Source organism: Bolinopsis microptera, chromosome 5 (genome assembly GCF_026151205.1).
Source record: "Bolinopsis microptera isolate Bmic1 chromosome 5, MBARI_Bmic_1.0, whole genome shotgun sequence".
In the NCBI taxonomy this organism is placed as follows: domain Eukaryota; kingdom Metazoa; phylum Ctenophora; class Tentaculata; order Lobata; family Bolinopsidae; genus Bolinopsis; species Bolinopsis microptera.
In genome coordinates this window covers 15,493,270-15,510,666 of record NC_087076.1, presented here as the reverse complement: position 1 = coordinate 15,510,666, position 17,397 = coordinate 15,493,270, and the positions used below count along the sequence as shown (strand labels likewise).

Genomic DNA, 17,397 nt, shown 5'->3' with positions numbered 1-17,397 from the left:
AGCAGTGAGTGAGGAGGAGATATTTACCCGGGTTAAAGACCATGTCAGCAGGTATGCTGTGTCGAGATATGAAACACGTTAGAGGTCCAACTTCGCAGAAGATCCCCACTTTGTTAACCTCACGGACAATAGCATCCACTACCTGTAAAACACAGGGACGTCTGGGACATATAACCGAATATTTCACACTTTATGGTACGTTGAAGACGGTCTAAATATTTAGAATTTACAGGGGAGCTTGAAAAGGTCAATTTTATGAATATTGGCGGTATAGGCGGTAGTTTTTATTTCTCGTGATGAGTGTCAAGGTGTATTGGCGGTGTGCCAGTCATAATCTCGTCTAATAACTAAACCGATGCTAATTGCAAACGTACCTCTCCCTTAAAAGGTCTGAAGACGATGGCTTTGTATTTGACGGGGAAGTTGACGGAACCTTGTCCCTGATCTACCACGCCGTTACCAATGTGATCTATCGTAGTCACCGCTACTACGAACCCATACTCTCCTGAAATGTATTAATCAACTGAGCCATTAATTGGTAAATAAAACCGTTCATAAGTCAATGTCTCCCCGAAATTATATATAGTTAACACATTACAGTAGATATTGTTGCTTTTTGCAGAGTACTTTCAATATTAGGTGTGGTCACCCTAAACCAGACATTTTTGTATTTTACAATATTTAACATGACAATAGTATTATATACATGTATTTCAATGATCTCATGTCATTCTTTTTGTCCCTTGTATGCATATTGCATATTGTCCACCTTATCCTAAAATTCTTGGGATCCTCTAAGCTGTAGATCATAACTCAATTTAAAGCCGCAACGATAAAGTTGAACCTCTTTAATAGTTGTAATATTGTCAAAGCATCAACTATGGCTCGTTCTTATACTTATGAGTATTGACCTTGTAGACCTCTTACTTTTAGAACTCTTGTCCAAGCACAGGTGTTGTTGCTTGCAGATCCATTGATAATAATCCTACAAACCGACGATTTGTTCATTTTAAACTCATTGATTGCATAGCATTACATTTAGAATGGGCTTGGCACGTGTTCATTGTTCAATATCTCTAATGAACAGCTTAGATGACTATTTACTTAAATTAAAAATATGTGTATTGTCTTGTAAAGGCGGATTTACAATGGCTTTGTTTAGACTAATAGCAAGCTTTAGATTAATCTCTTTAAATTAATAGCAAGCTTTAGATTAATCTCTTTAAATTAATAGCAAGACCTGGTGTCCTGGTCTTGACACACAACGCACAGACATATATTTATAAATTAAACCAAATTAACATAACTTATGAATTAACACAAATTAACATAACTTAACATCAATTAACATAACTTAACTAACAAAAACACATGATAGATAAAGGAGAGTCATGAGTTAAATGAAGACTTTTAACGAGTTCGGTGCCCTTATCGTGTACTCCTAAATCAACACAATAAACGATCATCCAGAGATTAAGTTATAAATTAAATTAATGGTGAGATAAAATGAGACTCACCCGTGCAGGACCCCTCCACCTCAGTAAACAACTTCTTCTTCACAATGTCGATGAGTCGCGGACCGAAATACTGGGGATGCAGCAGGATCCTGTGTTCCAGGCACATGTGGTAGAACATTTCCGCTAACCTAAAATTTACAAATTGTCAAAGAGCCTCTTGTCAGCAGGTCTTTAACGAAATATTCAGAGTATTCGGAATGTTCCCGAGAGGGTGAAAAACAGCTGATTTTTGTCAGTTCTGACAGGTTTTATGTTGGAGGTGAAACTGAGTGAAGATACGGTGGGATTGTTTAAAATATTTCGGAGTCTACTTTTAGGGTATTTACATAATATTTCTTAACGTTTAACTTCTTTAACTCTCAGAATTATTTATAACTCATGCAAATATCAAGACTGGAAAAATATGTTAAGTTTGTCGTCATCAACACACATGTCAATTTCTGTTATCTAAATCAGAATAATTAACGCAAAAATAAATATCAAATTACAAATTGTTACAATTTAAACTTAATTTAAGAGAATAAAAAATTTCTCACCGACCGTAAGTACAGGGAAATTCTAATTATCTATCAGATGTACTCAGTACTGTTTATACATAGTCATAACTCAAGAGTATTACATTTCTACTCATTTAATTTAAAATTGTACAAACATTGTTTAAGTTAAATCAGAAACATCAATCATTTTGAATTTATCCCAAATGTAAGATTCCAGCCAGTATTAACAGAAAATATGATTGATAAATGATAATGACAAAATTATTAATAGAGAAATCATTTTACCTAATTTTTAATTTAAATTGACCTCAAAAAAATCCAAAGACAAATCACACAGCTACATTAATAACCTACCAAAATCTTCTGTTTACAACCAAAACACTTATCTACAAGATAAGACACAAACGAAAATAGTGCATCACAATCCTGATTCCTGATAAAACCGAATAATCTGAAAACGTTTTCCGGAGACTTCCTCCAATCAAGGAAGCGTGTCTTCCTCCGAGACAGCCTCCCCAGCATCTGAAGCGGGTTCATTACCGTCAGGGTCACTTTCCCCGTGTTCCATGCTAGGGTCCACAAAATGATACGCGTTCTGAAGAGTCTGAAGTCTCCTCGTCTCAACTCTTTCCTCTGTACCTGCGTCCTGTCAGCAAGAGAGGTTAGCAATTAGCAACTAGCAATTAGCAATTAATTAGGTGCTCATTTCTTTAGCTGTTCGTATTTTGAAGATTCTCCATTGCACTGTTGGTCATATGTCCTAAAGTAAAGTAAAGTAACTAAATGGAGGTACATGATATGTTAACATTATGTTAAAACCGCAGATAAAGTTTGGAATGGAGAGTTAAAACTTACCATGAGCCGAAGAACAGTTTCATGTATTTCAGGTGTGTTTCTGTCAGCGTCACTTATCTTCACGTTACCGTCTGCATCACTGCAATATTAGGATTATACATATGGAAAAGCACTCTAAACTTCTGTATAACTGTAGATAACATCGACTATTAGCAAACATAGAATGAGTAAGATAGAGGATTCAGTTTTTATTATACCGGTAAATAACTTTAATTTCTATGGCAGGTTTTTGCTGCAGCTGTTGAGCCTTGTGTTTCCAAGCTTCGACTTGCTGTTGAGTGGACTTGGCTAGCCTGTTTATCGTGCTCTCCAACTGTACGAATTGTAGAGGTAAGTGAGTGACAAGACCACTGTTAATTTGGGAGAGGTTGGAAAAAGTCACATTGCCCAAGTAGTCTAAGTTAACAAAAAGGGCACAAGTATCCCGTCACGAAATGGTGTGATCCAGATGCAGGGAAAAGATTTTTACAATAAATATTATCCTAATTAGATGTGCTCCTCTTAAAATGGGTATAATAATTGTACAAATAAAATACTGGCGCTCAAAGTCGGGGCTATCATTATTGGTTTCTGGCAAACAAAGTCTAGGACATTGCCTAATAATGAGCAAAAAAACGTAATTGGAATGTACTTTCGCAAATTAGGCTTTGTTGAGATAAATCATGACTTAGCTATCAGCTTTGTTAGGGACAAAATCAATAAATCTTGGATGCTGGTACAGTTCAATTATTTATAACTAAGTCTTATATTTTTTGGGCAGCCAGTTTTTTGGATTCCGAATAATGTTTTTTCGGGTTTTTTAATTTTTACTTAGTCGCTCCTTTCTGCCTGGTAAATTTCATTTGGTATTGCTAGCAGGGAAATTAATGTCATTGTCATGTATAATTACCTCTTCAGATTGAAAAATATTGCTCAGATCATCGTCTGATATATTATCCAGGTTGATATCGGCTAACTCAGGGTTCTTGATGTTTCCTCTGTCATTTAGCTCTGAGAAATCATCCAAATAATAACCATCAACTAACAGTTGAACCGTGATTACAGTTTATGAAATAGAAATGCATGAAGCTGGGTCATCGATGATTAAAATAACATAACAATGCTTACTTTTAAGTTTGTTAATATCGCTTTTCATTTCGTTCACAGCTGATTTAAACATTTTCTTGAGGGCTCTGAGCGGTGCCTGTTTCTCCTCGTCAGCTACATCCTCCAGGTAGTTTTTAAGTGAGTAATTGTCAGATGTGGGATTATTACCCACCCACGAAGGTGCCAGTAAAGGTTTTGCTATTTTTGGTCGCCGCTCTGAGGGAATTTCTGCTGTTATTTTCCACTTTTTACTTATATCTTTTTAATCAGGCGTACAATTTTGTAAATTTTGTATCATTTAGCGATCTGCCACTACAGTGAACTAGTGAACTGTTATAATATATAATACTAAAGAGTAAAGATGAACCTTGCTTTTCAGGAGTTTTCACTGAGCTGACGATAGGGCTACAAGATATTCTGTGTTTGACAGCGGTGTGTCCTGGCATGAAGAAGTCGTGTTTGCACATCCGGGCTGTATGTATTACTATTTTGTAAACACAGACAGTTCGTTCATCTATCAGCGCAATAAAGTCCGAATTCGCGTCCGGATCACATACGTACTGAAGGGAACTGAATAGACGGATTGGACGATTAACAATCACCACGATCAATTGGATTATTTGATTAGTTTTCCTTGATCAACTTTCAATTACAACAAGGAAATATAGTGTCTTACCGAAACTGTAGCTTGGCGATTCATCCCGCTATCTCCGCAGAAATCACCGTTTAGGAAATATTGTTTGTGAGCGACCGGCATTTGTTCGTAGTACTTGATACTCTGAAATAGTGTTGCAATATTATAATAGCGGGACAGTGTTTTGTTATCGAACGTGGTATAAAACTTGCTATGTTGGAAGCGACAAGAACGCGCGATAAACGTACGTGATCACGCTGCGTATTGTTTACAAAATTTTACTCCGCGCGTTCTATCTACAGCATGAAATTTTTGTATCGCCGCCATCATTCTGAATGAGAAACAATGAGTAGAAGAGGACGGAGCTTGTTATTGATCATTCCGAAGCAGTTATCATATAAATTTCCACCGATAAATCTAATAATAGCTGAATTTCAGAATAAAATGGATCAAAAACGGTATCTATGAGGTATCAGACTTTTGCTAATGTTTCCAATTAAAGCAGACCTGCGTACATAAGGATATGTCTATAGATTAGAAGTCAACAAAACAATCCAATGAATCATCATATGGGGACAATCACTTAATTGGATAAACAGTGAAGAAAATTTCATCACCATTTTTCAAAGTAGAAAAAAGATGCACGTGCATTATAAAGGAGCACGTAGCAACATAACAACGAGAATAACCTGACAATTTCCCTGTGTTTTGCACGTGAACCTCAGTTTCTCAATTATTAAATCACTTTTGTTGTAAAATCAACTACTCTCGTTTACTATTTGACAAATACTTATTGGTTAAACTTACAACCAATCATGAAGATAAAGATGTTTGTTGCACTTATTAGTGCTGCAGCGGTGACTCTGCTTATTCTCACGGAATCCGGGCTTCTTGGAGTCTCCCAACGCCAAAGTAAATACCGACTCTTCTGTTATGCGATTTTCTTGAATTCCAAGTTTTTGAATTCCAATTTCCCCTCTTTTTAGAGAACAAAAACATCACTCAAAAGATCACCTTTACAAATTCCTGTTGTTTCAGAGGTTGTGTTGATGGAGGAAGATAAATACTTTGAGTTGCTCGATAGAGTGTGCCGAGTACCAGTCGACCCCGAAATGCCACAAACTCACCTGAGCGACAAATGCTTCCTTGAACTGTACCACCTACACCAGAAAGTTGGAATAAGAACTTCGGAACTGTACGAAGAGATTCAGAGATGGGAGCGTAAGTTTTCTTTAAATTTTTCAATCATTATGGAAAAGTATAAAACGATTTTTCACCTGATTTTTGTTCAACAAATGGAAGAATCTAACAACAACAAATAACTAAACGACATGATTATTTACAGGCAAGATGGTTGATTTGGAAGGGGAGGCTACACTGGTAGGACATTCCTACTTTTCAAAACCAATGGCAAACTTTAAAATGTCATATACCTACCGGAGCTACGTTGAACCGGTGCTGCAAGATGCAAATGATATGGCAGCGAAGAATGGAAGAAATGTTGCTGGGAAAGGTTTGGCCCTAGCTGCTGCCCTCCTAATATTCTCCCATATTTTGTGCAGGTAAGCTTTAAAGGCACTTTAACTTGTTTTAAGTTTTTGAACAATTAAAAATCTAAGTAGCAAATACTTAATAAACAAATTTACCCTGTATGTTAAACGTAAGTGTGCTCTAAGAAATTACCTTACAGATTCACGAAACCTGACAGCTACGCATTACCAATGCCAAACTTCTACGAAACGTCCAAGACCCAAAGAGGATGTTCCTTGTTCGTGAAGCTTCGGAACTACTTTCACGGGCCAGATAGTCTGGACTTGCCTTTACCAGGAGCATACAAGAAGCAGGACAAGTTCATCGTGTAAATAACTTGCTGCAATAGACACACCATTACACGTGTTCATGAAAGATATCGGACGAATTTCAGCTCGTCAAAATCTTATATGCTATAGATATTGCAACATGGATTGATGGATTTTCCAGATTGATGAATTAATCAGATTGGTGACTAATCTGATTAATAAATAGATGGTGAAGAAAACTCATATTTCATGTTAAGAGATTACATATTGTAAATATGGGCATTTGTTTTGATTTTGAAATGATCGTGGATCGATAAATTAACAATGTGATCATTAAGTTTTACTATTTGAATTTTGAACAGTCGAAAATTTAATTTTGAATGTTATTAAGTATAATGTTTTAAGGTTTTGAATTTTGATTATTCGATTATTAACATTTGAATTCAATCAGTCAAGTTTTATCAGCTTAATTGATAAGTTGAAAATTTGATAAATTGACGTTATTCAATTTAAAATAATTGAATATAATCTGAGTTCGATTATTCATATTATGTTATACCATTATTATCATAAAACAGAAAATCTCAAAAAAAATAAAAAAGAACCCTAACTCCAAACAAAATCGTTTTATTTTGTATTTTTAATTTAATTTAATTTGATTTAACATAACACAAAAATGGAAAATATGAAGAAATTTCTTTCATTGCAACAATAGGCATTAGGCAGCATGTACCAACACATATTAAGCTGCAGTTATTCTACAGGACCATAACTCAGATCCTACCGATATTTTTCTGAGATAACACTGAATCACCTTTGGCTCACGCTATTTAACAAGTTTTTCAAATATTAAAAGACCTATTAGAGTTTAACCTCATATACTTACAGGGTTACTTAGTTCTTGTGTCCAGTTCATGTCTCTATCATAGCGACCTAATATCGACACTTCCTCGGGTAGGACCCCCTGCATTCTCCTATCTGAGAGGAAACAACATATAAAGCGAAGAAGATATTGAGCGGCAGAGGGAAGTAGGGGGAAGTAGTAGGGGAGAGGGAGAGGGAGAGGGAGAGGGAGAAAGGAGAGGGATAGGGATAGGGATAGGGATAGGGATAGGGATAGGGATAGGGAGAGGGATAGGGAGAGGGAAAGGGAGAGGGAGAGGGAGAGGGAGAGGGAGAAGGAGAGGGAGAGGGAGAGGGAGAGGGAGAGGGAGAGGGAGAGGGAGAGGGAGAGGGAGAGGGAGAGGGAGAGGGAAAAGGAGAGGGAGAGGGAGATCTATCTGAGAGAAAACAACATATAAAGCGAAGAAGATATTGAGCGGCAGAGGGAAGTAGGGGGAAGTAGTAGGGGGAGAGGGAGGGGGAGAGGGATAGGGAGAATGGAGAGGGATAGGGATAGGGAGAGGGATAGGGAAAGGGAGAGGGAGAGGGAGAGGGAGAGGGAGAGGGAGAGGGAGAGGGAGAGGGAGAGGGAGAGGGAGAGGGAGAATGAGAGGGAAAAGGAGCGGGAGAGGGAGAGGGAAAAGGAGAGGGAGAGGGAGAGGGAGAGGGAGAGGGAGAGGGAGAAGGAGAAGGAGAGCGAGAAGGAGAGGGAGAATGAGAGGGAAAAGGAGAGGGAGAGCGAGAGGAAGACGGAGAAGGAGAGGGAGAGCAAGAGGAAGTGGGAGAAGGAGAGGGAGAGGGAGAAGAAGAGGGAGAAGGAGAGGGAGAGGGAGAGGGAGAGGGAGAGGGAGAGGGAGAGGGAGAGGGAGAGGGAGAGGGAGAGGGAGAGGGAGAGGGAGAGGGAGAGGGAGAGGGAGAGGGAGAGGGTTCCTCATCAACTTAAATTTATTTTAGCGGCACAATATTATATCTAGTTAAAGAAAAGCTAACCTGGTTGATGGTACTGTTGGATTATGTTGCCGTAACAAACTCTGTATGTCCACCATCCTTTGGTCTGTAAAAGTGGTGTTTATAAGCTGTGATTTGTTACATTCTTTTGGATGGAAAATATGAATAGCTTATAAGCTTCTAGTTATCAAAAAAGAGAGGGCTTATCAATAGTAATACTGCTGAATATAAAGAGGTTTCAAATTCCCCAAATTATTGAAAGACGAACCCTATGAATACATTGATTAGACATGAATCTGGAAGCGAATGATTTGAAGACATTCTCAAGATCAGTATCTTTATTCTCTTTAGTAGCGACGTTGGGTATGATACAAGAATATTCCTGGTCGTACTTCGACTTCATTATTATATGTTCCAACTCGGGTAACTGTGGGTGTTAAACTATGTGAAATTATAGTCAGTTTTTGATTTCAAAGTGTTGTGTAAAATACTCAACAAAAGTTATCAGAAAGTCCACCGCGGATCTGTATGTATGAATGATACAAGATTTGATCCCGTGAGAGATATTGGAAATCAACAAGAATATAATGCGGGTCAGTAACCTGGGATCTGAGAACTGGGTGAGCGTTTATCTCGATACCATACTTCAAATGTTCTATCTCCTCAATGTTGTAAACAAACGATAACGCCCCGTAGTACATCAGGGGAAGCAGCCATTTTAAGACCATCCTTAAAATTTAAAAAATGAGATTTCGACATATAAGAACGAGTGATGAGTTACAACTTTATTCAAATGCGCCAATTTTATCATTCATGTTCGGTTCAGAATCAAGTTCAAAATATCACTTCTGGTCTTCAAGTGTCTTAATAACATAGCTGCTCAGTACTTATAAGGACACATCAAACTAGAGAACTGCATTTATGTTTTGTGGACCAAAAATTTGGAATGGACTACCCTACTCAGTGAGATCATTATCATCTGTAGAATGTTTTTAAAATGCCCTAAAGACGTTTTATTTCCACCTAGCGTTTGATAATTTTCCTAATATTTGTCTATAATGTCTAAGCTGATATGAAAGTGCATAATTTTGGTAACTTAATACAAATATTTGTCCACTAATTCTGAACTGATAAAAAGTCCATAATCTTGACATGATATTTCATCACTAAGTCTCGATTGAATGACTTAAATGTACATCTTTGCTGGGTTTATTTTAATGTCGAAGCGTGTAATAAATGTTAGAAGTTATTTTTTATTCATTACAGATTTTATTCTCATGCAATTAGCAAACCACTCATCGACTGTAAGTGTATGGAATCACTTGGGAGTTAACTGCATTGAACTTTAAGTAATGAAACTGCACATTGTACAAATGGAAATGTATAATAGTGTATACGAATTGTATGAAGGAGCAGAAATTATCTAAGTCTCAATCCTAGGAGTTGGAACCCAAACTTCCAGCCTATATCAAAAATGTCTACTCGTTATAATTATAAAGATGCAATTTCACCTTAAAAGTAACACAAAATAAGTTAACTTTACTCTCAACATCAGCACATGTTCACAAATCATTCAAACTATAATCAGCACCAAATCTCAAAACCGATAGTCATCATTCCATTTGTCAGGAGTAAAATTCCTCCTCATACACCAAACATAGTCATTAGTTCGCGCGTCAGCCTTTTCCTCGCTCATTCTCCGTTTGTAGATATCTTCAAACTCTGGATCAGACCTGCACAGCTCCTTAGTCATGTTCTGGTGGTAGGAGTCATTACCAAGCTGGATCAGTCTGAATATCAGCTTTTCTTTGTCCCATCGGCTGTAGTTAGGGTATCTCCACTGAGAGGGTATCATGTGTTGATTGGGTGTTGTTAGGGGGTTGTTAGGGTATGTGTTGAGAGGGTATATTGTGTTGTTATGATCAGTCTTGTTTGTGAAAGAAAATAAGTGCTCAATAGTTTTGAAGACTCAGAGGGTATTGGAAAAATAGATCATTTCAACATTTTACCATCGTATGATATTTATTACGCCAATAAAGGAGAAAACAAGTTCAAAGTGACCCAAAATTAACTTCATATACATTTATCAGTCCAAAAAGTCAGACGTTTATTGATATTTATAGTGCCTAATGCTACCTTTTACTAGGAACTAGCAATTACTCACAAATTTAATTCCAGAGATGTTGCCCTTTATGGCTAGGTCTCTGAATATCTTTCTGTTTATCTTGTAATCGTTCACACAGCCCAGTAAATGACCAGTAAGAGCGCATCTGAGGAAAAGTTTGTTATTTCCCCAGGCATCATTAAAATAATACCATGTAAAGCAGGTAAACAAAATAGGAATTTTCCATCACAATTTAAAGCACATCACATGACAGCTACGGGTGAGTGAAATGAAACTGAAAATATGCATACTTATCAGTTTCAGTGTTTTTGTGACTATATTTAGGAAGTTGTTTGATATCAGCGGCTGCTTGTGCTTTTATCTTCGATGGTAATAGATCAGACTCTGATATTGTCTCTAGCCTGAAAACGTTGACATTGTCAGTTCAGACGACTGAAGAGGGTGAAATACACGAAAAAGTGTCCCGAAACGATTTAAACATTTTCACAAAACCTGCACTGAATTTTAATCATCTCAACAAAGTTTTGAAAAATTCGTAACCTACTGTAATCGATCGTAAAAGTGCATTCTCTTCATCTGCCGCAGGTAATTATTTCCGATAGTCTTTTTAACAGCTCTATGAGAAAACCGAACTGAGTTAATGTTCGGACATAAAGAGGGAACTTTGGTGACACAGTTTGTAAACATCCTTGGAAGACACTTTTATCAGGTGAGTCGTTTAAATCTTAAAATATATAAAGTTTGAAGACAAATTTAGGAGGTGAAATACGTGAAAGGTCATGAATCAGATCTATTAGGCGATTTAAGAGCTTTCACGCATATAAGTATGCAATTTATCTAAGAAAATGAATTAAAAGTTATCACTTAATTCACCCCCGATCCCGGTAGCCCCTACCTTTAGTAAAGGTACTTCAGGAGCAAACATGCTGTTTAATATGATCATGCAGAACAGAAACATCAATTTTATTCAATTTGCTGCTAGTTACATAGCTAGTTATGAAAAACAACTCAATAAGCATGAAAAAGGGTAATTGTCTAAGTATCTATGGTGAACAATTGGTGAAAGTTAAACAACCAATAATGAATATATTAAGACTATAAATTTCACAAAAAAACCATATGTCAAACAAATAATACTTATTTAATATTATAACAAGCATCAAATTTATCTTTATATCTGAAAAAGAACAAATAAAATAAAAAAGCAATTTCATCGAACCAAAGTATCTGAACTGTAAGGAAATTCCAAATCAAAAACAGCCTGTAAAAAGAATTATTGCCCAGATTCTGTACTAACGAAAAATTATCTGGCATACTTTTGTTCGATGTTGAACGATAAAACACTTATTTAGAAAGTACATAATATAGTGAAAGAAACACGTGCAATAAGGTGCAATACAAAATTTGCGACAAAATATATCTTATAAACGTATCTGAAATTTGACAATAATACGAAACAAAATAAGCGTTTGGTATTCAAATAAATCGGTCCAGTACTGCCAACAGAAGCTCATATTTACAATTATTTATGATCGTTGCTATTATTTCCGCAGATGCTTACTGATCAACGCGTTGATCAGTAAGCATCTGCGGAAATAGTTACTGGCAAAGTTATAATAATTCAATTTCCTTGAAACCTAAAACAGGATCACTTGATAGCTAACCCAGTTTTTCTGATTTTATTTCGTTATTAGCATCTGCAATAACTTTACCATTCCTATTCTTCTGAGCACCATTCTCTGTCTTCACATCAACAGCCTTACTATCACCACCAAGATCTACATCAGGGCAAACTTTAATCCTTTTAACTTTATATTTTACAATAGGAGGAGGATCAGGACGATAACCCTCTTTAATAACTTTCAGTTCAGTTGAGCTTGGCATATTTATTATCTCCTCTTTCACTTTGATCCCCAATTTAGAGCTTAACATTCTGAAAACTTCGTCACATTTTGCATGTATAACAAGATCAGCGTGTTGGTCCATTCGTGTCTTTTGTAAATTAACAATCATGATTTCTCCTCCATAGCGCTTGGTTTTGAATGGCATATTACCTGGATGTATTCGAATTAAGACTGATAACATTCATGAACGTTCATTCGATTGAAAAACTTTGGAAATTTTATTGATAATAAATGATAATCTAGAACAACGAAAAATAATGAAGAACACGTTGCATTTTTGGGGATACAATAAGATCGGATAACAGTCTGCCACCCCTTCTAATTGTTATTGATTGATCAGGATTTCTATAACAGTAAATATTTATCATGCGAGAAGAAAAATCCCGGAGAGGGCACCATTGGTTTTGGTAGGCTGCAAATTATTATTTTTTAAATTTCAGTACAATACGAACACTAACCAACTGGTTGGATCTGCATGGAGGTTCCTAAAATGAGACACAAGTCTGCAGTAGAACATTGGTATTCACTTTCATATAACTCGTCCCAGGGCAGGCTATCTTCCCAATCCAAAACACTGTCTACAAGTTTCCCTCTGGGTTTTAGTGGTATTTAATCATCATCAAGTCAACTGGCATTTTGTGAATAATGAAAATAACAAACAGCAGTTGAGAAGCAAGTTGCTGCTTTCACAGTTCACACACTAAACAGTAAGATAAAAACTGTTTAAAATTTGTCATTCAGACCAGATTTACAAAGATAAATAATATTGTATATTTATGTGTTAGCAACAGCTTTCACATTAAAAACTTATGTTCAATCTGTATTACGTTGTTTTACTAAATGTGATTGCCACAATGCCCCCCCCCCCCACCCAATTCAGCACATATCTCACCTACAAGGTCTACTATTAGCCTTCAGGGTAGTGCACAATCTTCCTGTTTTCTTCAGACCTATTGTTTTTGTCGGAGTACCTCGTAAGTATTCTCTGCCACAGGTCATACATCTCTCTGTAAAAATGTTTCCATGTACTTCTGATAGATGTTCTCTCGGAAAACCTGAAATAAAGACATGATAAAAGGTATTGGAGGCGCGGCGTTTAATTCTGTTACAGAGAGTTTGATAAACAAGGAAAGTGCACAGTTTGATTCTCCACGTTTATTTTAAATAATAATCAAGTGACAGTTCAGTTTACTAAAAAAGTGCAGAACTTATCATAATTTAAAGATCAAATACCTGATTTTAGATGGAGATTGTCAACATTCTGACTAACGACATAACAACTTTTCCCACTGTTTAGAATTGCATTTATAGCAAAATGAGTGTATGATGGTCTGGCAAGTTCAAAATCAATATTTATAGTTGGCTGAAGACCCTTTTCTTCCATAGTCCAGACCCCGTTAGGACCTCTGAAATCTGGAATCCCTGATGAAGTACTAATGCCAGCACCAGTAATAAAAACAATATTTTGAGCCTTTTCAATAGCTCCAGCCAGGATCAATACTTTTTCTATGACCTTTTCAGTTGTTTCAATCAGTTCCTCGTCACCAAGCTCGCCCTTGTCAGGATACTTTGATAGGGATGCAGCATAATTCAAGGACATAGCAAGCTACAATTAATAAAATATTATAGAATTTATTTGCAAATAATTTTAATAATGAATAATACACCAGTTTCAAATCCAGTATGAACTCTATAATATCACCTAAGCAATATCATTGATATCATAGTATAGTTTAGTATAGACTATTATAGTATAACACTAAATAGTGAATAAAACAAGGAGAGTTTTTAAGTAGTACTATGTTTATAGTAAACTAGATTATAATGAATAAAATGCACAGCAGAGAACGACAGCTTTACCTTCAATGAGGAGTAAGGACAACACCAGGAATTTCTTATAAACTTGTTGGTATTGAAGAAAAACAAAACAAGTTGTTTTGGCACTGTTATAAATTTGTTTGAGTATTCGCACTTTTGAATAAATTCTCAAAATTCTCAAAATTAAAATGCCTATAACTTCAAAAGCATCCATGATCTTAAAATAATTTATAGTCAAGTGTTATTTATAGGATCAGCTTGACGAGACAAAACTTTTAGTTATGACATTTGAAGAAATATACGTATATATTTAGCATTTAAGGGTCGTTCACATATTACGTAATCAGCCGAGGGGGGGGGGGGGGGGGGGGTTCAAATGCTTACTGTTGATTACGGGGGGGGGGGGGGGGGGGTGGTTTGGTCGTTGATTACGTAATCAAAATTTTAATTTTTTACCGATTTTCGAAATACCAATTGAGCAATTGGACAATTTTCGTTAATTATGTAATCAAAATTTTCGTTTTTTAAACCAATTTTCGTTTAGTAAGTGCTTTGCGATTATTTCATTCATTAATCCGTTGTGATAGCTTTTAATAAAAAAAAATGGCTTAACATGAACATGTAATAGATAGTAATAAAATTAATGATTACGTAATATAGGAGGGGGGTTGGGTCTTGATTACGGGGGGGGGGGGGGGGGGGGGGTGGGGGGGTCAAACCTTGATTACGTATATATATATATATATAGCTATATAGGGGGGGGGGGGGGTTCGGTCTTGATTACGGTTGATTACGGTGGGGGGGGGGGGGGGGTAAAAATTGCCAAAATATTGATTACGTAATATGTGAACGACCCCTTACCTCAAAAAGTCAAGATGACTCGAGGACAATAGCCCTGTATCTGGAGAAGAATAGCCCCACATATGACAAACCTTACTCGGGATTATTACGACGGGTTTATTAACGACCGGTTAAAATATGGTTCGGGAAAAATATGGCGAAATTGCTCAAAACCCACCACATTTTCCCGGTCGCCATTTTACCGGTGTCCAACCTTTCAATTTTAGATTCAAAAATTTTGTCTCAGATGTAAATTTCCTTATTAGAGATAAGCAAGTTTAGAAATTTTCGCATTGCTAAAACTTGTGAAACAGGTCGAATTATCAATAATTGTTGAAAGTAGACAGAAATAATGACTCAATGATAGTCAATACCTAAGAAATTCAAAATTGGCCTATTTAAATCAACTTTGACAATAAGGATATATGACAAGAATTGGGCAAAAAGGTGAATTTTTTGCAATTTTAGCCAAATGAAGTCGAAAAACCTACAACAAGTGTCCCAATAGTCTTCTTTAGTGAATATAAGACAACGATTAAAATATGAGCACCCATACCCCTTGGGAACCCTAAAAGCTGAGTAGGCGGGTTTATTAACGACCGGTGAAAATGTGGTTCGGGAAAAATATGGCGAAATTACCCTAAACCCACCACTTTATCCCGGTCATAATAATCCCGAGTAAGGTACATAGCATAAATACTACTATACTACAAAAAAAGCTCGATAATAATTTACAATATTCTAGGAGATGAATAGTAGGACATTGCACTGGAGGATAGAGATATAACACTAAAAATAAAGATATAACACTACAGGTGTTATATCCACAACAACAGGTGTTATTTCCCACTACAACAGAGCAACAGATATATTGTACAGGGGGGGGGGGGGGGGGGCAAAAGTCAGTACCCATACGTTGGCCTAAATAGCTCATCATTGATTACCTAATCAATTTTGCTAGATAATTAAATTGCTTGATAACTTCGTCATTTTTTATCCGTTTCACACCATCTTTTTCAGATTATGTTCCAGATTAAATGACCTATTTATAATTGCAATATGTTACAACGGAGTCTCTAACATTTTCACAAACACGAGTTTAAGCGATTCAATGTTGACTGGGTGTGGCCCCAAAAATCGAATTTTCAAGTTTTAGTGACGGAATCCTCGAAAAAGTATGTACAGTGCAGTATGCCATCTGCAAAGCAACAACTCTCAAATATAAAACACAGAAGTGGTATAAGACCCAACGTGTGTCATATGTGTACTGACCTTTACCCCCCCTCCCCTGTAACCTCTATATTCTATAATGTATACAAGAAACATGAACTAACATTGAAAACGCATTTTTTGGAAACTTTGAAAATCATTGTTGCAGATCGTAAGAATATCGATACAAGAACTCTATCGGGCTCTAGTCGCAGATTAAGGGACGACTCTGTTACCCTATCAAACAGCAGTGTTCTTGATTCGTTGCTGCGTGGGAGTCTGAGAAAGTTTTTCAATTCCTTCTTCTCCAATTATTGGCTCTTCTCCAATTATTGGCTCTTCTCCAATTATTGGCTCTTCTCCAATTATTGGCTCTTCTCCAATTATTGGCTCTTCTCCAATTATTGGCTCTTTTCCAATTATTGGCTCTTCTCCAATTATTGGCTCTGCTGTTTTAATGTCACCTAACTCAAAGTCAACAGTTTTGGTAGTGGTTGAGATTCTCCATATTTTTGTTAATGATCGTACAAAACTCAAAATTACTCTTCTTAATGTCCCTGTTAGCGTTTGGTAAAATTGTTTTCTGGTAATAAAGCTTATAACTCTCTGGAAAGGGGTGATGAGCAGGATGACCAAAGTGTTGTCATAAATCAAAGGATTAATGACTGAGTTGATCGGAAGGATGATGACGGAGACTATGCTATACCAAGGAGTTGCATCCAACACTTCAAGGGAGTGTAGCACACAGATCACTATAAAGGGGATCCAACAAAAGAAATCAGTTGTGATTATAATGGAGATTTTTCGGTTCATTTTTGTATAACGTTGGGAATTTTGCTCATAGGTGTCAGCCTGTGCTACAATAACAGATGATTTCTGAGAAATGCAGCCAATCGCCATATACGAAACTGTAATCAATATGAAGCACACAAAGTTCAAAGCAAGGATGGTCCACACGAAAATTCTTTGTGGGTCATCGTTTTTTACAAAATATTTAAACAAGCAGACCCCATCGTTTCCATAGAAATCAACCCTCAGAATCTTTGTCGTGTGGTCTGGGTATTCAAAATCGTGAGAATACATTTCATTGACCATTTTATAAATCATTTTCCAACTCAATTCAGTGTCCAACATTCTTCCGTAGTACGATTCAAGCACTGCTGAAATTTTCTGCTTGTTTGGCGTGCCTATAAATACTTTTAGATCTTTTGCAAAGTTTACACCGTTGACAAAGAAGTCCTGAAATTTTCCAAGAATCGGAATGACAGCGATGCTCAGTGATG

General features: G+C 36.6%; 4 protein-coding genes across 6 annotated transcripts in view; 1 reads left to right on the top strand and 3 right to left on the bottom strand.

Moving 5' to 3' along the window:
* The window catches only part of LOC134816125 (DNA-directed RNA polymerase II subunit RPB7-like), a 43,640-nt gene that overhangs the window by 1,521 nt on the left and 24,722 nt on the right, over positions 1–17,397 (bottom strand). The window contains exons 2-5 of one of the 3 annotated variants that reach the window (XM_063824883.1): positions 10,888–11,033; positions 10,634–10,744; positions 10,383–10,488; positions 9,725–10,058 (exon numbers count right to left, since the gene is read on the bottom strand). In XM_063824883.1, the coding sequence (XP_063680953.1) occupies positions 9,816–10,058; positions 10,383–10,488; positions 10,634–10,744; positions 10,888–11,030 (603 nt within the window). In that variant the 5' untranslated portion in view covers positions 11,031–11,033 and the 3' untranslated portion in view covers positions 9,725–9,815. Of the gene's footprint in view, positions 1–27; positions 143–374; positions 506–1,517; positions 1,673–9,724; positions 10,059–10,382; positions 10,489–10,633; positions 10,745–10,887; positions 11,034–17,397 lie in introns of those variants that run through there. The other 2 variants (XM_063824884.1, XM_063824885.1) reach the window with 2 other exon arrangements.
* Positions 1,649–8,947, bottom strand: LOC134816104 (protein OS-9-like). Its single transcript, XM_063824850.1, has 11 exons — positions 8,821–8,947; positions 8,487–8,645; positions 8,261–8,324; positions 7,275–7,366; positions 4,632–4,733; positions 4,323–4,515; positions 3,977–4,171; positions 3,759–3,859; positions 3,067–3,182; positions 2,870–2,948; positions 1,649–2,660 (listed from the first exon to the last, which is right to left on the bottom strand). The coding sequence occupies exons 1-11, from the start codon at positions 8,944–8,946 to the stop codon at positions 2,496–2,498; spliced, it is 1,392 nt and encodes a 463-aa protein (XP_063680920.1). The 5' UTR covers position 8,947; the 3' UTR covers positions 1,649–2,495.
* On the top strand, positions 5,324–6,542 carry LOC134816124 (uncharacterized). The gene is made up of 4 exons (XM_063824882.1): positions 5,324–5,501; positions 5,628–5,810; positions 5,935–6,151; positions 6,280–6,542. The coding sequence occupies exons 1-4, from the start codon at positions 5,405–5,407 to the stop codon at positions 6,449–6,451; spliced, it is 669 nt and encodes a 222-aa protein (XP_063680952.1). The 5' UTR covers positions 5,324–5,404; the 3' UTR covers positions 6,452–6,542.
* On the bottom strand, positions 11,357–13,862 carry LOC134816113 (NAD-dependent protein deacylase sirtuin-6-like). The gene is made up of 4 exons (XM_063824863.1): positions 13,481–13,862; positions 13,140–13,302; positions 12,706–12,839; positions 11,357–12,397 (listed from the first exon to the last, which is right to left on the bottom strand). Exons 1-4 carry the CDS (start codon positions 13,845–13,847, stop codon positions 12,003–12,005), a joined length of 1,059 nt encoding a protein of 352 aa, XP_063680933.1. The 5' UTR covers positions 13,848–13,862; the 3' UTR covers positions 11,357–12,002.